Genomic DNA, 23,067 nt, shown 5'->3' on the forward strand with positions numbered 1-23,067 from the left:
TCATTCATGTATGATTTCTATTTATCACCATATTTACAACCACAAAATATAAAAACTGATTTTCTCTTAATTAAGTTGCACATCACTGTACGGTGCCATGCCTGTAATACTCATGGCAGCAGGCTCCCAATTGCACAATGTTCTCTTAGCTGGATCCATTGACACCCACATACTGTAGCATGTTGATTATGATCAAAAACAATTGACATATATACTTGTTGCGGTATGTAGTGTTAGACCAGATTGCCACAAAAAGTAAATATATTTTGTATTCCTGTAAACAATTTCAGATACAATTGTCCCATTTTTTGGATCAGTTAATTTCCAGCTAAGGAAAGAACTACATAAAACATGTTACATTTTCCTGGTTTCTCACATATAATACCCAGGATATGTTGCCATGGACTCTGGACAATAAAATGGTTAAATTGTTGAATGATTTCAATAACCATATAGATATTATATATGTAATGTTATACCATGTATATGCTGAATTGTGGTGGTCAATCACCAGTATACTGAGCTTCCAGCTCTATCCATTACAGGTTTGACATTTGCATCAATAAGAGGATAATAAAAGACTTTGCCATTAAATTGCATGCTAAAAATACAGAGTTGGCTAGTATGTATGAAATTGAATAAGTTGACATAAACTAAAAGCTCAATATTTACATTTAGAAATGTAAATTCTCCAAATTACATTATTGTAAACCTGGAAATATGTAAAAATATGTTTTTATTAGGGGTGTGCACCGGTCACTTTTCGTGTTTTGGTTTTGGATCTGGATCTTTCTTCGTGTTTTGGATCTGGATTGGTTTTGCCGAAACCACCCTTCCGTGTTTTGGGTTCTGGCTTTTGTGTTTTGGATCTGTATTTTTTTTAAAAAAAGCATAAAAACAGCTAAAATCACAGAATTTTTGGGTTTTTCCTCTCCTATGCTATTATTAACCTCAATAACCTTAATTTCCACTCATTTCCAGTATATTCTGAACACCTCACACCTCACAATATTGTTTTTAGTCCAAAAGGTTGCACCGAAGTAGCTGGATGACTATGCTAAGAGATACCAGTGGGCGGCACAAACACGTGGTCCATCTAGGAGTGACATTGCAGTGGCAGACAGGATGGCAGTTTGAAAAACTAGGCCCCAAACAGTACATAATGCAAAAAGAAAAAAGAGATGCAAGATGGAATTGTCCTTGGGCCCTCCCACCCACCCTTATGTTGTATAAACAGGACATGCACACTTTAACAAACCAATCATTTCAGCTCCAGGGTCTGCCACACGACTGTGGCTGAAATGATTGGTTCGTTTGGGACCCCACAAAACAAGCTGGCAATTAATCTGTCCCGGCACAAACTGGCTCTACGGAGGCAAGATGTCGTCCTCATCCTCCTCATCCACCGATTCCTCACCCTCTTCAGTGTTGTGTACATCCTCATCCTCACAGAGTATTAATTCGTCCCCGCTGGAATCCATCACCACAGGTCCCTCTGTACGTTCTGGAGGCTGGTCTCCCTGGTAGAGTTGATAATTAATTTTTATGAACATCATCTTCTCCACATATTGTGGAAGCAACCTCCTACGCCTTTCGCTGACAAGGTTCCCGGCTGCACTAAACACTCTTTCGGAGTACACACTGGAGGGGGGGCAACTCAGGTAAAATAGAGCCAGTTTGCACAGGGGCCTCCAAATTGCCTCTTTTTCCTGCCAGTACAGGTTCGGACTGTCTGACATGCCTACTTGGATGCTGTCACCGATGTAATCCTACACCATTCTGTCAATGGTGACAGTATCATATGAAGTGACAGTAGACATGTCAGAAATTGTTGCCAGGTCCTTCAGTCCGGACCAGATGTCCAAACTTGGTCCTGCCTGCCCTGCATCACCGTCAGCGGGTTGCTTAGGATACCTAAGTTGTTTCCTGGCAGCCCCAGTTGCGGGAGAAAATTAAGAAGGAGCTGCTGACGTGTCACCAACAGGTCTTTGCACCTCTGCAGGCTTGTGTCGGCCAGAAAGAGAGACACCACGTAGGCTTTAAACCTAGGATCGAGCACGGTGGCCAAAATGTAGTGGTCTGATTTCAACAGATTGACCACCCTGGAATCCTGGCAAAGTGAATGAAGGGCTTCATCCACAAGTCTCACATGCTGAGTGGAATCGCTCCGTCTTAGCTCCTCCTTCACTTTCTCCAGCTGCTTCTGCAAAAGCCTGATGAGGGGAATGACCTGACTCAAGCTGGCAGTGTTTGAACTGACTTCACGTGTGGCAAGTTCGAAGGGCTGGAGAACCTTGCACAACATGGAAATCATTCCCCACTGCGCTTGAGTCAGGTGCATACCCCCTCCTTTGCCTATGTCATAGGTGGATGTATAGGCTTGAATGGCCTTTTGCTGCTCCTCCATCCTCTGAAGCATATAGAGGGTTGAGTTCCACTGCATCACAACCTCTTGCTTCAAGTGATGGCGGGGAAGGTTCAAGAGTGTTTGCTGGCACTCCAGTCTTTGGCATGCAGTCGCTGAATGGCGAAAGTGGCCAGAAATTTTTCAGGCCACCCAAAGTGTCTCCTGCACGCCCCACGTTTTTCAGAAAATTCTGCACCACCAAATTTATTGTGTGAGCAAAACATGGGACGTGCTGGAATTTGCCCAGATGTAATGCCCGCACAATATTGGTGGCGTTGTCAGATATCTCAAATCCCCTGGAGAGTCTAAGTGGGGTAAGCCACTGGGTGATGATTTCCCTCAGTTTCTCTAAGAGGTTGTCGGCGGTGTGCCTCTTACTGAAACCGGTGATACGTAGGTAAGCCTGCCTTGGAACGAGTTGGCGTTTCTGAGATGCTGTTACTGGTGACGCTGCTGTTGCTGCTGCATAAGGTGATACATCTATCCAGTGGGCTGTCACAGTCATATAGTCCTTAGTCTGCCCTGTTCCACTTGTCCACATGTCCGTGGTTAAGTGGACATTGGGTACAACAGCATTTTTCAGGACACTGAGGACACTTTTTCTGATGTTTCTGTACAGTCTCGGTATCGCCTGCCTAGTGAAGTGGAATCTAGATGGGATTTGGAACTGGGGACACACTACCTCCATCAATTGTCTAAATCCCACTGCACTAATGGCGGATACCGGATGCACGTCTAACACCAACATAGCAGTCAAGGCCTCAGTTATACGTTTTGCTTCAGGATGACTGCTGTCGTACTTCATCCTCCTCGCTAAGGACTGTTGGCGGGTCAATTGTTTAGTAAAAGTAGTGGTGTTCCTACTTCCTCTCTGGGATGATGAACAACTCCCAGCAGCAGCAACAGCACTAGGAGGAAGTGGTTCTTGATCTTTCCCTATTTTATTTTTCGGGGACAAAGTTTGGTCCTCCATTTATGTTATATTGATATATACGTGCGGCTAAGGCGCACACAAACACAGAAAAGAATAATTTTTTAGTTTTGTTGGAGTGCACTTTGGGGGTTACACCACCCTTTAAGAGATGAGCCAGCCGGCCCTTTACTTATGGGACACAGGCGTACGCTTGGCGCTGCTCCCTTGTTGATGCACGTGCAACCACAGTGCACACAATTCACAAACACAGAAAATAATTTTTTATTTTGTTTGGAGTGTACTTTGGGGGTTACAGCACCCTTTAACAGTCAAGCCAGCCGGCCCTAGATTTATGACACAGGCACACGCTTGGCGCTACTTTGTTGATGCACGCGCGGCTACAGTGCATACATTTCGCACACAAACGCAGAAAAAAAAGAATTGTTTACTTTTTGTGGAGCACACTTTGGGGGGTTACACCACCCTTTAACAGACTTATGACACAGGCGCACGCTTGGCGCTGCTCTTTTGTTGATGCACGTGCAACCACAGTGCACACAATTCACAACACAGAAAATAATTTTTTATTTTTGTTGGAGTGCACTTTGGGGGTTACAGCCGGCCGGCCCTTTACTTATGACACAGGCGCACGCTTGGCGCTACAGTACTTTGTTGATGCACGTGCGGCTACTGCGCATACAATTCACAAACACAGAAACAGTTACACCACCCTTTAACAAACGAGCCAGCCGGCCCTTTACTTATGACACAGGCGCATGCTTGGTGCTACTTTGTTGATGCTCGTGCGGCTACTGCACACACAATTCACAAACACAGAAATTTTTTTTTTTATTATTTTTGGAGTGCACTTTGGGGTAGCACCCCTGATGGACAGATCACCCCCTGGACAACACTACAGCACCATTTTAGGACTACAGTCTTTATGGGCAGGCCCGCTGAGAGCCGCGGCGGGCCCAGGTAATAGGGGCATGGCCTAATCGTGGGAGGTGTGGCCACGCCCCCTTCCCGGCCAAAAAAACAGATATGCAGCGTCGGGAAGCGGCGCTGCGCGCTGGGGAGGGGGGGCGCTCTGTGCCCCCTCAGCCCTGCTCAATGCCAGGGGGGGCGCGATCAGTGTGATCGCTCCCCCCCACAGGCATAGGAGACTGCTGTGGATGCTGCTCAGCAGCCACGAGCAGTCTCCACTGCAGCTCAGCACACGCTGTGTGCTGGGCTGCTGTGAGGGAGGGGGAGCGGCGCCGGACCCGGGCCCCTCAGGTAGCCCGGGCCCGGGTAATCTGTACCCGCTCCCCCCCCCTCTCGGTGCCCCTGTTTATGGGACACTGCACAACACAGTCCAGCCAGCCCCTATAGACTTTGGAGTGGACACAGCCCCTATGGACAACTGACTGCACAACACAGCCCAGCCAGCCCCTATGACAACAGCACAACACAGCCCAGCCAGCCCCTATGGACAACAGCAGCACAACACAGCCCAGTCAGCCCCTATGGACTGAGTGGACACAGGGCCTGATTCAGAGCCGGACGCTCTTACCAGAGCGCTCGCTCTGAAATCAGTGCCCTCCTACCTAAAATTGGAGCGGCCTCCCGGCTGCTCGCATAGCTGTAGGTGACCACCCACAGCTTATGCGAGCGGCCAAAAAGATGGGCTTGCGATGAGACCCTGCGGTAGGGTCTCGCTGCCGCAGGCCCAGGAGTGCTTTTGGCTCTATCAGAGCCAAAAGCACTCCCACTGACATCACTAGTGATGTCAGTGGGGCCGGACCCAGATGGTAGGCGTTCCCATGGGAACGCCTCCGTCTGGGCAGCCACACCCCTGGCACGCCCACCAAAGGGGGCGTGCTGTCACTCACCATCGTCAGCATGCCCCCTTTGGTGCGAGTCTCATGCATGCGCACGACAGAGCTCCCTCCGTCGTGCGCATGCGCACTAGGGCACCATCGACCCGCTTGCGAGCGCTCATCGCTCGCGAGCGGGTCTGAATCAGGCCCTCAGCCCCTATGGACAATAGCAGCACAACACAGCCCAGCCAGCCCTAGCTCCTACCCTCCCTTTTCACTGACCACAGCCGGAGTGAAAAATGGCGCCAACACAGGGACCTTTTATAGAATCCAAAACCTGCGAGATCCGAAAGGCGGGTTGATGACGTTTTGCCTTGATTTCAGTTCCGAGTCAGGCGGGAAACCCCGAGCCGGACTTGGTTCCCGACTCTGATCGGGGGGGCTCGGGGCTAGTTTTTATGCACAAGTGAACTGGCTCTGTCTTTTCATCTCATTGTTTGCATAGGTAGATTCTTCATCCTGTATATACAAAGCAAAACACAACCTGGCACTTGATAATATCATTAGCAGACTATGCAGTAATCTTGTTCACCCACCTGGAGCTCAGAGAACAACATATCAACTTATTAAATAATTGTAAGTGGGTAATATCACTTGGTGCTTTTCATGGACATAGAAATGAATGAATAATCAAAATTGTTATCTTTGACTGAAGTAATAGACCTGCAGAGAGTATTCAAATCATAAGCTCAACATTAGAAGGGAGCAGAACGGTAACATAGTACAGTATAATGCTGTCTATGTTATTGGACACACCCTTATTGTGTGTATTTATCTTCAACTCAACTAGCTGAGACAGGGTAGAGTCTGTGGGTACATACCTGACAGATATATCTGCAGATGATGGTCGTTTATACACACTGAATGGCCATCATCTGCTTGTGCCCTCAGGTCCCAGCAGGTGGGTGTGTCGGGGGTGTGTCCCATCCCCCTCCTCGTGGCTGCCGCTGTGTGTGTACGTACACACTTGCTGATGGACAGATATGTCTGCAGACATATCTGTCCATCAATTGATCGGACAATTTATCTGTCAGTGTGTACCCAGCAGATACCCATATGGTGTTGTGCTTACATGAATACTACAAACAATCATCATCGGTATGATCTCCCCAAAGTGGACCCAGGAAGGTAAAGAGACAGACAGGCAAACAAACAAATGAGCTATAGTGTAAAATCCTTCAGGATAAATGGATTTTATCAATAACATGAAAAAGTGGTTGTTTCATTTCAAAGCCATTGTGGTGGTGAATAGAGGCCAAAATCTGAAAATTCTGTCAATGTCCCAATATTTATGCACCTGACTGTATATGGTCTTTCTTGGTGGGGCTATACATACCCTTTGCCTATTCTACTTCTGGTTTCACTTCCATGTATGCTCAAGTTCAGAAATACAATAAAACAATCACAGTTGACTTTACAGAAAAATCCTAAGTCAGCTCCTATAGTGGTATTTTTTAGTCCTCTCAAAGTTCTTGAGGTTAATAAGAGGAAGCAGGGAAATTGCAAATGCACTAGCCACATTTGACATCAATATCCTGTCATGGCCAAGTCACTTCCGGTTTCGCTATAGAAACATGAAGTGCATTTGAAACATCTCTGTGGAGGTGCTGCAGCTCTATGACCAATCAGCATGGCCCTATGCATCTTCATGAGAGTGTCCTCGAGTGACCTCTCAGTTGCGACTGGGCTCCTGGCGGGAGCAGTCTCATTGGTTGTTGTTTTGCCAAGAACTGTGGATGTGACATGGGGGCTGATTCCGAAGAGGACGGAATTGCAAAGCCACACAAAAGCAGCTTTGCAATTCCGTCCTTGCAAATATACAAATGCAGCAGGAGGTATCTGACACCCCCTGCTGCATTTGCAATCCCAGGACTGCTGGGGATGGCGCTGGCCAGCTGATTAAGCCTCAGCTTATGCAGGCTAGCTGGCAAGCTAGGCCAGGGAACTGCGCCAGAGGAACATCGGACGTCCCCACATCACTACATAAATGCATCTGCCTATCAAACAGGCAGAAGCATAGCAGGGTATGCGTTCGATCACGTAGGACCCATACTGCACATGCACAGAACGGATCCTGTGCATGGGCAGATTTCCGATAATCAGGAATCTGCATTCAGCATTGCACTTACATGCATTGCTGAATCACCCACATGGACCGAAAAGGAACTGTTTCAAGAATGTGTAAGTAATAAATTAGTGAATGAAGGGTGTGGGGATGTGTTTATTTGGGAAGTAGTTGTCTTTGTCAACAATCACAATGTCGACAAGCAGTATGGGAACTCTAGAACGCAGACACCAAGTCTGCGGGCGCCGGCAGTACAACTGTGAACATAATGCTTTACCATCATCTTTACAATTGTACTGAGGGTACATGTAAAATGATTCGTGTACCTTCTTCTAACTCTGGGCATGATTCAGAGCCGGACGCTCTGAACGAGCGCCTGCTCTGAATCAGGTCGTTTTTTTGGGTGCGTCCTCCTGGACGCTCGCATAGCTGTGGGTTACCACCCACAGCTTATGCGAGCGTCCATGATGATGGTCGCAATAGTCAAGACCATCGCAACCATCGGGCTTGCGACGAGACCCTGTGGTAGGGTCTCGCTTCCGCAAGCCCTGGAGTGATTTTGGCTCTATCAGAGCCAAAATCACTCCCACTGACATCACTAGTGATGTCAGTGGGGCCGGACCCAGACGGTAGGCGTTCCCATGGGAACGCCTCCGTCTGGGCAGCCACGCCCCGGCACGCCCACCAAAGGGGGCGTGCTGTCACTCACCATCGACAGCATGCCCCCTTTGGTGCGAGACCCCAAGCGACGGCTACCCTGTCGCTCGCCGGGTCTCGCGCATGCGCACAACGGAGCAACCTCCGTCGTGCGCATGCGCATTTGGGTACTATCGACCCGCTTGCGAGCGTCCTGCACCCTCTGTCCCTAAATCCTAACAGCAGCACTAACCCTAGCACCAACCTGAAGCCTCCAGGAAACATCGACATCATAACAATGTCAACATTTCCTATGTTGACAGTTTGCGGTTGTCAACATTAATGATGTTGAAATTTTGACCTTTTTTACTTCAATGTCGACCCTTCTGCTGTCAACATCGTGAATGCCGACATTCTGATCGATGACATTGTGACTGCAAACACCGGCAGGTAAGTACATAAAAGTAACTGCCGCTAAAAAGCCCTGTATAGAAGCTCCCATGCCTGTAATAGTGGAGACCTGATTAAGCCCTCCTTTGCTAATGCTATAGAAATAGTGTCTAACACAAATTCCCCCCACAATGTAGCTCACTCCTGCAGTTCCTGAGTGGGTATGTTTTTTTTCATATTAGAGGAGGAAGTGATGACATTTAGGGAATTATTACAGTGTTCAAAGGTAGCCTGTAGGGAGCTGTATCACACAGCAGTGTGTCTTACTAAGTGATTACCTCTTTTTTGCACCACAGGAACTTATTGCAATAAAAGCAGTGGTACAAGTGAGAAAACCTGGTGAGCAGTGGAGTATCAACTCAAGTGTGTGGTATTGGTATGAACTGTGTACATTCAACAGTTTTTTCAAATGTGTGATGTCGAGAAGACCTGTGTATAGCGATCAGTGTGTACAAGGTTTGTGATGTCAGTGTGACCTCTGTGTGTAGTGATCAGTGTGGATAGGCGTAGTATATAGAGTGGTATTGACCAATCAGAGAGCCCTATACCAGTGTCTTGCCTGTTTTATCTGGGGCTCCATGGGGTCTTAAACTGGCCCTGCTTCTCTGTGCTTGTCAGCAAAATGACCAGTGCCACTGGCATTCTGATAAGTTGACAGTATCAGAGAGTGATTCCATACTGACTCACTAGTTGTAGTGACACAGTCCCCATCATTATGGGCCCTAATTTGAATTTATTCACCCCCGGAAGACTTAAGAACTGAGCAGTGCAGTTAGTTGTATATGTACAATACAAAGTACACCATCCTGGGGGCACAACTGTGTGGCAAAATATGAACTGAGTGGACTAGTATGTGCCATAATATGAACTGGGGACACTACTGTGTGGCATACTATGTTAGTGACCCAGATTACCCTAATGAAATGTATTGTGCATATCTATGATTAATAACTATGACATACAGACTTTTAGGTACAAGTTATTACAGTCATTATTTCTATTAATAACCAAGCAGCATGTTACACAGTTAATGGATTAAAACAGCAGGACCTACGAGTATACACTTAGTAAATACACAGTGAAGAGTAAAATAATATGTATATCCCTGGAATAGCAAACATAAACATACTTATCAGCATAAATGTAATCAGGTTACTCATTGTCTTCAATTTGACAAAAATGTAATTAAAATGTGCACTATAAAGAAAATATACTGTATGTACTGTATGTCATATACCCTACGTAGCCTCTCATGCTCCCACCCAGGAATAGATTAAGGATGAAGTGAAATGTGTGTTATTTGAACATGGATTTCACTGTAAGTGATCATCTACACCTACAGTATAAGTGATCATATACATCTGTTCTATTAAAACCAGTTTGGCAGCTTTGTTCTATTAAAACACTCCTGGCAGATTCTTCCTATATATTTATGTAAGGTGGAAGACGTGGGACCGAGGTGATGAACCTTTATCTACCAGTCACTCTATAGCATTGCACAGATGCAGGGGAAGATGTCATATTACAGGGCTAATGAGAGCTAAATACCAGAGCACATATGGAGCTGAAATGCAATGAGAGGTATGTTCATGGCATTATACAATGTATATAACATCTTCTGTTTTAACTAACCCCTCTGGCCTTTGTGCTTAGAACAGGATTGACTATTTATCAATTGTCTTCTGTATATGCCTTTAAGAAAAGCATTTATCTTTCCACAAATAGTCATGTAGAACACGCCTGTACCAAAAATGAGACCCAGGAAATTCCTTTCATTTCAATGCTCAAGAAGACACAACTTGAGCTTACAGGAAATAGACCTCTACACTACCAGCTATAATGACCACTATAATATTAGATTAAAGCTATTCTACCAAGTCTATTTCCTGCACCACAGACTGTAACACCCTTGGGGCATCAAACACTATGGGCCAGGTGTAATAGTGAGAGTTTAGAAAATGTGAGAGTTTAGCAGTAAACACACTATCACATTGGTCGAGTTTTATTGTCAAAATGAGAAAACATCTGGATGAGAGTTTAAATCGTGAGAGTTTTTTGAGTATTACATTGGCCGAGTTTAAAAAGTGTGAGGGTTTACTGCTAATCTCTCACATTTTCTAATCTCTCACCCTATTACATTTGGCCTTATATATCTAGGGCGTAAATTTAATAGACTGCAAGATTCCTGTGATTCAGCCACTTTATTTTGCAATTTTTTAAAAGGCAAACCCAGGTTGTTTTTGCCCTTTAAGAAATTACTGTTTTAAATATAGCATCTAAATAGACAAAATCTCATGACTGTCCTCCGCTCTTGGGCTGTTGCATATACTCCCCAGGACTCTAAAGTTCTTGGGACAGTATCTGATCATTTAGTTAAATTAACTATAAATTGCTTGGCACAGGATCTGATTATTACTGTACATCACTAAATCAGCTCCTCAGCACAGGGTCTGATCATTGTACCAATGGATATTTAGTTACCTTTCACAGCATCTTTCACATACCAATGGATTTACCAGATACACCCAGATGTCTGTAAATGTAATTACCAGCACTTCATAAAGTCTGGATCTTTAGCCCAAGTACTGGCTAATACACTTTTACCTTAATAAGATTAAAGATCCTGGCATAATATGGGTGTTAATGATAATCTGTGGATATGTGTGTGTGTGTATGCATATACAGTATGGATGGTGGCCCACTTTGACTACTGTACGTATACGTGTGTGTGTGCGCGCTTTGGATATTGTGTGGCATACAGTAACATGGTTATTGGGGCTTGGAGTGTCCCTCATCCAGGTAGTTATGCAATGGGTTTGGTTGGGGGAGTATGAAAGCGAATGGTTAACTGGTTTGGGGTAAAAACACTAGCTGTGTTTCCATGTAAAACTGGGGATGAAATACACACAATAAAAGGCAGACTAGATGGATCTGTAAGTTATTTACTGCCATCATATTGTGGGCACAGACGTGTGTGCTGCTCTAGCATTGTTCAAAAGTATTAGTGGAGACTAGTGAGCAGCTAAGCGATGATGTATTGAGTATATACTGTAGCTGCGACACAAACTGGAGTGTGTGCTTTCAAAACATAATCTGACAGGGAGACTCTAAAATAAGTTACACACTTTGCCCAAATATCTTACACCTTATAAATGTATGACCACGTGTATGTATACTGTGCCGATATATGCCACTGCATAAGAGGGGGCCCATGTTCATTGCCTATCCTGTGCCCCTCCTCTCTCCCCAGCGGCTGGCAGTACACTGACGAAGGAGTAGACTCCTGTATGCTAACCTAACTACTCGGGGATTGGCCACTTATTCCCATATGACAGCGGCACCCAGAGCTGACGTCAGGCTTCAGGTGAACAAGCCCACGAGGTGAAACGTGCGTCCTGTGAAACCCCCGGTCGGGTACTTTGGGGCATGGCCACTAACTACAACAGGAGTCCTCCACTCTGCACATGCATATAAGGTATCTTCCATCTGTGTTGGCAACACTCCCACGGTCAATCTGGTCTCTGCAATGTCAATGACAACAGATACCACCTAACTCCTGGCACTGGACTCTTTACTAAACCTTTTTTCTGTCAGCACAGTTTTAGTCCCTCTCTCATCCGGTGTCCTCTCTATGTAAGGTAAGACACCAGAAATCAGAGGGGAAGGAGACACCTTAGTGCTGTACTTACTTTCTTATGCTACCTTAATGCCTGCGCTCTCAGCAGAATACTGCAATGCATGTCTGAACATTCTCATTGATATTTTAATTGTCTGCGCCTTCAGCAGTAAACACTGCAATGTGTATCTAAATGTTTCCAATGATGAAATGTTGACAAACTACTAAATGCCTTTAGCAGACATACTGTGATATATAAGTAAGCATCTGTTTTGTTTATGTTTATTTTCATTGATGCACTGTTATGTTATGCTCACAAATCAAGATATATGATTAAGTATTCCTATCTCCATGCTCTAAATATTTGCAGGATATTGAAGCATTTATTTATTTACAAAAACATAAACTAGTGCTAATATCTGTACATTGATCGATATTTGAAGGTTTTTTTGGATTACTAAATTCACGATCATTTGTTAACTGGATTTTCGCCAATTAGTGATGATATACTGACATTTCTGGAATGATATCCAAAATACTCGAAGGTGAATATTAATTCAGTTACCGATGTCACTAACATACAGTGGTAAGTGTTGTGATGTGAATTTCTTGGAATGATGATGTGGAGAAATGTTTTTTATAACCTGATGTAAAGGAAGTGATTTACCAAATTATTAACTTGATCCTTCGATATTAGATACATTTAAGTATTGATTTAAGCAGTGCTTAAAGTGGTCCTAGAGACATGGTGGAACTCCAAGGTCCTCTTCCCTTTTTCAATAAAGGCACATGCCGTAAAAAAGGTGGCGTGGTCTCAAAAGAAAGGGACGTGGCCACACAATAGTATCCCCAATTCAAATTTGCCACAGTAGCACAATCTTATTCACATTACACTGCACATATGAGCTCATTCAGAGCCGCTCGCAAGTGCCGTGCGCTCGCAAGTGGCCCGGTGTTTTCGCATTTTGCTGCGTCCAGCGTGCGCGAGCCACGCTGAGCGACTGCAGTTCAGTCGCTACGGGGCTCGCAACAAGATGGGGTGGCTGTCGATGGTGAGTGATAGCTCGCCCCGTTTTGTGGGCGGGTAGGGGGGGGTGGCTGGACAAACGCAGGCGTTCCTTTAGGAATGCCTGACGTTTGTTGGGCAGGCAAACTGACATCACTAGTGATGTCAGTAGTGGACTTCCTGCTCTATTAGAGCAAGGAGTCCACTCAGCCTTGCGACAGCCTAGACCCTACCACAGGGTCTCGTCGCAATGCCCACATTAGTAGCCCCTATACATTGCCCACAGCAGTAGTGCCTCTTACACATAATGCCCACAGCAGTAGTGCCCCTTATCCAGTGCCCACAGTAGTAGTGCACCTTAAGCAGACCCCCTATGCAATGCCCCCATTACTAGTACCTCTAGTAGTAGTGCCCCAGTAGTAAAGCCCCCAGTAATAGTGCCCCCGGTAGTAGCGCCCCTAGTGGTTGTGCCCCCAGTAGTAGTGCCCCTTACACAAAAAAAAAATACAATTAAAAATGCAAACACAATACTTACCTTAAGTCCCACTCCTGCTTCAGCTGCCATCCGGTCCAACCGGTCCACGGAACTATCATCGCGTCTCTCCCATAGTGCCCACTGCGGGAGTCGGAAGCTCAGGAGTGAACTCCAGCTGTCGCTGTGGGAAAGGAGCTGGGTGCCCAGCAAATGGAGCCTGCCTGTGGCGCGGGGCGATTGGCTGGGTAAGGTAGGCTGGACCTGATGGAATGCAGTTCCGCCCAGTTCCGGACCACTTTAACCCCTGGATTTAAGGTATTATTATTTGTCGCTGAATCATCATTAGTATTGTTATTAAAATATTGCTTATCTAGAAAATTATAAGAATTATGTTTTTATTTAAGGGCAGACTCGCCATTTTTTTTAGTTGGAATTAAAACCCCCCTCTGTTTCTTAAATTAACACTAATAGAGGTTTTCATATAAATCACATTTCCATATTCAACATATCATACAGACTATAAATACATAAGTGCCCCAAAAAAGGAATTTCTTCTTTTTAGCTCTTGCTAAAACTTTTTGTGACTCTGGGCACTAGTCTGTGCCCAGAGTCTACTGTGCATGCGCAGGTCATCGGGAAAATGGCGCAGCAGTCATATTCCTAGCAATTTCCCTACTGCGCATGGGCAAAACGCGGCCATTTTCCATGGATATTTTCAGCTTAAGAGTCTGAAGCCACAGTTAACATTTACTCTTATATAATATAAGCTCAATATACTGTAAATCTACATAACACTTATGCATCTGTGGTCACAAACAATATCAGTCCATTTGATATAATAACTAGATCCAACTGTGGTAGTATGGAATACCGTAATTGATTAGCCTAATAGTTTCATTGGTGTATCACACCAAGCATCTGATAGTGTAGTTATATAATCTTGACTGTCTAATATTATATGTGCCGGGTTAGTTAATTCAGTAAAAATGAAGCAGCCATGTCATTGGGTGGAGAAATGCGTCAGAAACCTGTGACTCTGTGACATACATCTGGAATGTACACTAATGCGACTGAAACAATGTGGAATTGAGAGGCATGATTTTGTCCCTCTATTTTATGTATATTTTATGTATACATTCTGTTGGTTGTTTACTAGCTTTGCGCAAATGTGCAAATCTCAACTAAGGCCCTGATTCATCATGTATCGCAACTGCAACAGCATACGCAGATCGGCCGATGGTGCATACTGCGCATGTGTATGCACCGTAAGGGGCCGATGTTCCCCATGTATATGCAGGACTGCAAAGTATTATGAATGTGAGATAGCAGTAGCGAGCGTCTCTTTGCTGGCTGTGCGATGGCTTTGTGATAGCAGTCATTAGCACATTATCGCAGCAGATCGCAATAGCTATCCATAGTGAATCAGGCCCTAGATCCACAGCAACCAATCAGAAATTAGCTTTTAACTGTCTAATGCAAATTAGACATTTAAAGTAAGTGTCTGGGTATTTGCTGTGGTTTAGGGCAGATTTGCACCTTTTAGTAATCTTCTGATTACCAATAGCTGTATAAAATAATATAATTTGTGCTGGTATGTGGGCGGCACTAATAGATCCTGTGCAGGTAATCTGCTGTGTAATTTGTAGCTGTGTGGTGGCACTGCATGGGTTAAAAATATGAAAATATTTTTTTGTTTTCTAGTTTAATGTTCTAGCTTGGAGATTTAATAATTTAACACTTTTGGATAGTTGAGTGGAGTTAGAATGTATGAGAACTCTAGTGTGAATAGTGATTTTAATAAGGTGCAATTTATAATTCTCAATACAATTTATTGCTAGGCAGTTGAGTTTATATACATAAAAAATAATGGTACTGAGAATTTCACCCTGCATAGAAATCAAAATAAGTAGCACTGTGCAGTTGCCAATACATTAATCATTCTCATAATAATTTCAGCCATTGTCCCAGTAACTGTAAGTCATGTCATTTGGTTGTCATCTATTTTGGTTTGAGTCACTGAACCAATGAAAATTGAGAAGGAGTATAACTTGGTATATTTGCTAAAGTGTGGGCTTATAGACGAGGAGATATTGCCCATAGCAACCAATCAGATTCTACTTAACCTTTATCTAGCACCTTCTAGAAGACAATATCTAGAATCTGATGCTATGGGCAACTTTTCCACTTCTAAAAATCTGCAGTTTAGTAAATATACCCCTAAGATTGTAGTCTGTGAAAGAGAAGGAATAGAAATACTGACCTATCGTATCTTTGATTGCTCTCCATACCCTATAATACCATATTGCCCCTTTCTCCACTTCAACATATTTGTATGCTAATGAGTATAAAGTGGGTGTTACTTAGTTAATGTTGCAATAAAATCTTACTCATAGTTTCTTTTTTTACATTATGTTTTTTTCTAACTAAATAAAGACAACAGAGATTTATACTTTCTCAGTAGAGGATGGAGAAAAAACGGAATAGTTGTTGGATAGGGATGGGTGTGGGATGCCGGAGTTCGGGATCCCAGCGGTCAGAATCCCGACACTGGCATCCAAACAGGGTAAGATAACTGTCACTTTGTTGGTCGGTATGCTAAAACTCCCCCTGTCCCTACCCTAACCCTCCCTCCCCAGTGCCTAACCCTAAACTCCCCCCTAGTGCCTAAACCTAATCTCCCCCTTTCCACACCCTAAACCTAACCCTTCTCCTAGTGCCTAACCCTAACCCTCCTCCTCGTGCCTAACCCTCCTAACCCCACTACTTACCTTTGGGATTCCGGCGGTTGGGATGCCTGTGCCGGGATTCTAACAGGTGTCGGGATTTTGATGCCATCATTATGACTGCCAGGATCCCCTCCTTCAGTATTTTAACCACATCCCATTAGATCAAATACCTTTTTAAGAACATTTTGAGATGCCTCCTTTGCAGAATGCCCTTGGAATTTTTGCTGTCACTTCCTGTTTCGTGTATGTACTGGTAATGATGTGTAAAGGACGTGATGGTGTAAAAAACGACATGCCAATAATGAGACAGGCTGAGGATGCTCCGTTAGGCAACATCTACTGGAAGGATCCAAATGTAGGAATTAACTACAAAAATGTTGACTTCTTGTAAAAGTCTAAATTAGTAGTTAATACCTTGTTGGTACATATTATAATGAATTGCCAATAAATGTTTTTCTAGTGTATGCTAGTTCAATTTGAGATCACAGAATCACTAAAAACCCCATAATTTTAAAAATGAATAGTTTAATGTAATCTTACAGAAGTGTTGCTGGTATTGTGATGATGGCTATGTTGATCCATTGATTCTTTGCAATCTAAAAAATCGGAATAAATGGCGCATGGTGATAACTACTCTTAAGGGGCCTATATATTACCCGACTTTGTGAACAAGAGGTTTTGGTCGCATTGTTCACAAAGTTGGGTAATGTATAGCCGGCAAGGACCAACGATGCGCCTGCACGCTGGTTCCTTACCGACCCCGACTGTATACTGAACATGCCCGTCAACCTGACGACGCTCGTCAGGTTTGGCATGTTCAGGGATAGGAGGTCAGGCTCCTTCACTGAATGACGTTCAGTGAACGCCGGTCAGTGCTGGCACCGCACCTCGGCGACCTGAAGGTCTGAACGCTAGAAGTTCAGACTTTCAGGTCGCCTAATGGATAGGCACCTTAACATCCACTTGTCTTGTACTCTTGAGTCATGGAATGTATTCAGTGCTGCTGAGATTTTGTGACAAGTGGGTAAATAAAACTCACTGATATTTTATCAGTTGATATTTGAATTTTGTGTGATCACCAAAGAGACTTGTTTTTGTGGTACATGCCTGGATATTCATGGAATTGTCCCCAAAAACAGCCTGCCTGTGTTCACTTTTTGTCCTCAATTTTGGCTGTCAGATATCATAGGCATGCCAGATTTTGAGATTATCCATTGCTAAATACTATTTAATTAATAACTCAATGAATATATCACCTGCTAAGGCACAAAATGTTCATACTTGCCTACTTCCTCCCCGGGAGAGGCTGCCATGGGCGGCAAGACCAGATGATACACCTCCCGCCCACTCTCAGAAAAATGCGGCAAATCCCACATATTTAAATAGGAGGCTGAGCCAAATGACGCAATTCTCATGGCTCCGCCCCCTACTGCCCCTAATTTCCCCCATTCTGCTCACTTCACTTGGAAAGGGGCGGGATACGGGAGAGGTACCTACTCTTCTGGGGGCGCGGGGGGCCCAAAAAATCGGGAGCTTCCTGCAGGTTCTTGGACAGTAGGCAAGTATGACTAACCTGCAAGTACAGATGCTGCTGGTGAGTGTGCTGGACATTAGTTATAATGTAGTAGTGGCTCTTGGCTGTCTAACTGGTGGCTGAAGCTTTACACTACATCAAACATTTTTTAATATGGACTATCTGTGAGCATTATCTATAATATTAATCCTACAGTTAAAAAGGCAGTGTAATAATATGCAGAGTTATACAGTCATTACTACACTACCAGCACACAGACACCCCCCTCCTACACTAAAAACACAGACACCCCCTACTACACTAACAGCACACAGACACCCCCTACTACACTACCAGCACCCAGACACCCCCTCCTACACTAAAAACACAGACACCCCCCTACTACACTAACAGCACACAGACACCCCCCCTACACTACCAGCACCCAGACACCCCCTCCTACACTAAAAACACAGACACCCCTACTACACTAACAGCACACAGACACCCCCTACTACACTACCAGCACCCAGACACCCCCTCCTACACTAAAAACACACAGACACCCCCCTACTACAGTAACAGCACACAGACACCCCCTACTACACTACCAGCACCCAGACACCCCCTACTACACTAAAAACACAGACACCCCCCTACTACACTAACAGCACACAGACACCCCCCCTACACTATCAGCACCCAGACACCCCCTCCTACACTAAAAACACAGACACCCCCCTACTACACTAACAGCACACAGACACCCCCTACTACACTAAAAACACTGACACCCCCCACTACACTACCAGCACCCAGACACCCCCTCCTACACTAAAAACACAGACACCCCCCTACTACACTAACAGCACACAGACACCCCCCCTACACTACCAGCACCCAGACACCCCCTCCTACACTAAAAACACAGACAGCCCCCTACTACACTACCAGCACCCAGACACCCCCTCCTACACTAAAAACAGACACCCCCTACTACACTAACAGCACACAGACACCCCCTACTACACTACCAGCACCCAGACACCCCCTCCTACACTAAAAACACACAGACACCCCCCTACTACACTAACAGCACACAGACACCCCCTACTACACTACCAGCACCCAGACACCCCCCTCCTACACTAAAAACGCAGACACCCCCCTACTACAGTAACAGCACACAGACACCCCCTACTACACTACCAGCACCCAGACACCCCCTCCTACACTAAAAACACAGACACCCCCTCCTACACTAACAGCACACAGAGACCCCCTACTACACTACCAGCACCCAGACACCCCCCCTACTACACTAAAAACACACAGACACCCCCCTACTACACTAACAGTACACAGACACCCCCCCTACATTAAAAACAAACAGACACCCCCTACTACACTACCAGCACCCAGACACCCCCTCCTACACTAAAAACACACAGACACCCCCCTACTACACTAACAGCACCCAGACACCCCCTACTACACTACCAGCACCCAGACACCCCCTCCTACACTAAAAACACAGACCCCCTCCTACACTAAACACACACAGACACCGCCCTACATTACCAGCACTCAGACACCCCCTCCTACACTAAAAACACAGACACCCCCTACTACACTAAAAACACACAGACACCGCCCTACCACACTAAAAACACAGACACCCCCCGAAGTACACTAAAAACACACAGACACCCCTCCTACACTACCAGCACCCAGGCACCCCCCTACCTTCCAGCTGCAGTGTACTGCTTGTGCTCCCTCCATGGTGCTCACTGCGTCCACTGACAGAGCAGAGATAGCAGATCCCGGGCCCCGGCCGCCTTGTGTGTGGGCGGAGAAGAAAGGACAGGAGCGGAGGAGCCGATAAAGGAGGTAGCCCGGTCAGTTTGAAAAGGGGGTAGAGCCAAACCACGGGAGGGGCGGGGCCTAATTGCGGCCCTCGGCACCATTAAAAGATTTTAAAAATTTTTTATTATGGGGATGTGGCCGGGGGCAGTGTGTGGGGGCCCCCTATGTGTGGGGGCCCCGGGACGACCGCCCCTGTCACCCTGCCCTTAATCCGGCCCTGATGCAAATCCAGCACACGCCCAGCAAGGCAGGCGAATGCACGGCAAGGCATTAGCACGCCCACTATGTTTTGGTGTGCGATCACTTTATGTATGCAGACGCCCACCAGCCATTCATAAGATGCCCACTTGCACACATCATCTCCTGGAAGTGCATGAAACATTGGTACATCGAGCACCATCGGATATGCTCGCAGCGCTTGAGGTGGACTCAGGGGCGCCGAGAGGGGGGGGGAGCGGGTACAGTTTACCCGGGCCCGGGCTTCCAGAGGGGCCCGGCGGGGGCCCGGGTCTGGTGCCGCCCCCCCCCCTCACTTCCTCCCTCCCTCCCTCTGCAGCAGTCCAGCACACAGCATGTGCTGGACTGCAGCGGGAGATTGCTTGCGGCTGCTAAGTAGCAGCCACAGCAATCTCCTATGCCTGAAGAGGGGAGCGATCACACTGATCGCGCCCCCCACTGGCTTTGCGCCGGGCTGAGGGGCTCGCAGCGCCCCCTCCCCGGCGCGCAGCGCCGCTGCAAAAATATTTTTTTTCAAGGGGGCGTGGCCACGCCTCCTGAAATTAGGCCACGCCCCCTCTTTACAGGGGCCCTGCGTGGCTCTCTACGCCCTTGGGTGGACTATACCTTGCCACAAGCACTGTGAGCACTTCAGTGTGAAATACAACCAGCTGACGTGTACTATGATGCTGCTTTTTAATTATGCACGCCTCTGAAACGGCATTACGATTCTCAGGCACGCCTGCATTCGCACCTCCACTCCCCCGTTTCCAGTGGCCTGCCCCTGTTACCACCCACAAACCTCTCCTCTCCTGTCACTCATTCCACTGGGCTGTCTTTGCTGGGCAAGCGAGCGCTTCCCAATCACTCGGACTAGTTTGCGCACGCGCGCTATGATGCATACGCATGCGCAATTGCATAACATCGGCCAGGAACGAACGAGTGGCAGCTTGCGAGAGGGTCTGAATCAGGCCCATAGTGTGAATCTGAATTTTTGTGTGTGTGTATTTAGTGTGGATGTGGCCTTTTCTGTATATTTTATATGAAATGTTCTGTGTATGTGACTATAGTGTGTTTCTGGCTTTTTCTGTGTATTTGTGAAATAAATGAGGATCTGGCATTTTCTGAAGATTTAATATGGAAAAAACCGTGTGTATGCGTGTGCAAATTTAGGGGGTGATTCAGCTGCGGAGGGATATGCTATCGCAGCTGCTAACATGTAATATGGTAATGCAGCAGGATGCCTCATGCCAAGGATGCATTACTGATCCGAGCTGCGTCCATGGATGTAGAATTGGGTCATTTGTGTGTCCATCAGCCGGGTAAGTCACCTATGGGGTCACACAAGTCGGTGGTGGTAGATGAGCAAAAGAGGCCAAGAAATCTCCGTCAGCCATCCTGGTCTCTCCACTCCCCCCCAACGGTGGTGGCACAGCTCCGTTTTGAGAAATGTTGCCGCCCACTTCCTCCCCCAGAAATGGCAGCAGACTGTCAATCACTAACAGTCTGCTGCCGGACTGTGTGTGACATCGCAGACCTGTACTTCTCATGCACAGTACAGGTTCGGCACATGCACAGATTCCCTACTATCAGGAATCTGCGATGACCTGTGCTCTAGTGTGTACTGCTGAAACACCCCCTTAGTGTGGATCTAACTATTTCTGTATATTTAATATGGCAATATCTACTTATTATGAGACTGACAATTTGCAGCGCCACATGAACTTTCTAACTTTGCTAATTACAGAATATCAGTAGGAAAATGCAAAGCTCAGTCCAACACCTATTACCTGCTGTCACAGTAGGTAAGCCCTGATCTATAGATATACATAAAGGAACACGTACCTCCAGGAAGACTGAGTGGGCCACACACCTTGCTGATCACATCATTTCCTTCCACAAATATTTTCTTGGTGCACAATCTCCACAGCCCAAAATGTGCCACTTCACAGGGCTCGGTGTGATCGTCCACTTTAGGAGTCATAACAGCCCAATGGTCACTCATAACGGCAGCCAGCATCAGGGAAACCCCAACCAAGATAATGCAGAAGGTGACCCGAATCTTAAGGGCTTTCAGTTCCATCATGGTGACGGCCAGAACCTTGGGATCTTGGCGTGTGCTGGATGCTTGGAAATTTGTCCCGTTGCCTTCTGAGCTCTGGCAAGTGTGTGTGAGGGAGAGCAAGCCTGGGCTGAGATTGGAGAAGTAGCAGGGTGGGCCAATGTCCCACAGCTGTTGGAATCTGTCACTATATATTACAAAATAGACCTGTTGCTTTTGGGGGGGGGTAAGGAGGCACAAGTCACTCTTATGTCTCCTTGTGCTCTTTCTCGCTTTCACTTGGAGAATTGTTCTTCTTTTCTTCTTTGCCAGTATTAACTGTTTGGCTCTGTTGCATAAATAATTACATTGTTGCATCCTGTTCATGTTTGTTTGTGAATAGAGATAATTGGGAACAAAAGTATTCAAGACAGATCTTTTCCAGATTTTATAAAGGCATTGGGACCCATGCTTTCCTAGAAGCAACATATTGTCCATGTACTGTTTTCCTAATAGGATATTACAGAAAGATAAACACTCACAATCAGGTTTGCCAGCCACCGAGAAAAACTTTTATTGACCATTTTAAGAAAGTTTACTCATAATTTTTTTCTGACGTATTACTTTGGTAACATGAGTTATAATACACACAATATTGACAATATTACTCAGACCCAAAACCCCTGTTATGACATGTATTTTTACTGGAAACATTAAAAAAAAAATGTATGGTTACTGTATGGTATCCTGTGCACATTGTCTCATTTCCCTATAACTCTGTGTATATTAATGTAATTGGTCATTTCCATGTTCCTAAAACTGGGCATACATTATGCAATTATCGGGTAGATTATTGCTGCATGTGCCATGACCGATTAGCAATTATCGAGCATCTTCCAACATGCCCGACTGATCCGATAATTGGTCTCGCGCATCTGTTAGTGTATGCGCTGCCACAGCCGACCATCCAATGTTTCCCGTTTTAATACTTTTGATTTACGGTCGACTGTGTGGCCAGCTAGGCAGCTGGTCAAAATCATACTACCATGATGATGGGCCTATTTTTATGTGGAAGCCTGGAGCTCCATCTGTCCCAGTATTAATCTGCTGGGTTTCTGCTTGTCAGATAAAATGTCTTTTGGAATGATAGTCATTTCATCTGACAATGTATGCCCAGGTTTACTTGGTTGAAATAAAGCAAATATCAGCTGTAGGTGTTTATTTATAAAATGCATAATATGCTGTGTATTTAAAAATGTGTAAACTGTTTTGTTT

At 45.6% G+C, this 23,067-nt stretch overlaps 1 protein-coding gene across 1 annotated transcript in view; it reads right to left on the bottom strand.

Annotated features, from left to right (window-relative positions):
• The window catches only part of CACNG1 (calcium voltage-gated channel auxiliary subunit gamma 1), a 59,223-nt gene extending 37,276 nt beyond the window's left edge, over positions 1-21,947 (bottom strand). The window contains exon 1 of the mRNA XM_088468542.1: positions 21,597-21,947. Coding sequence (XP_088324668.1) covers positions 21,597-21,837 — 241 coding nt within the window. The 5' untranslated portion in view covers positions 21,838-21,947. The remainder of the gene's footprint in view (positions 1-21,596) is intronic.
• Between the last annotated feature and the right edge of the window lie 1,120 nt (positions 21,948-23,067).

Source organism: Taudactylus pleione, unplaced genomic scaffold (genome assembly GCF_031769625.1).
Source record: "Taudactylus pleione unplaced genomic scaffold, aTauple2 ptg000012l, whole genome shotgun sequence".
NCBI lineage: Eukaryota > Metazoa > Chordata > Amphibia > Anura > Myobatrachidae > Taudactylus > Taudactylus pleione.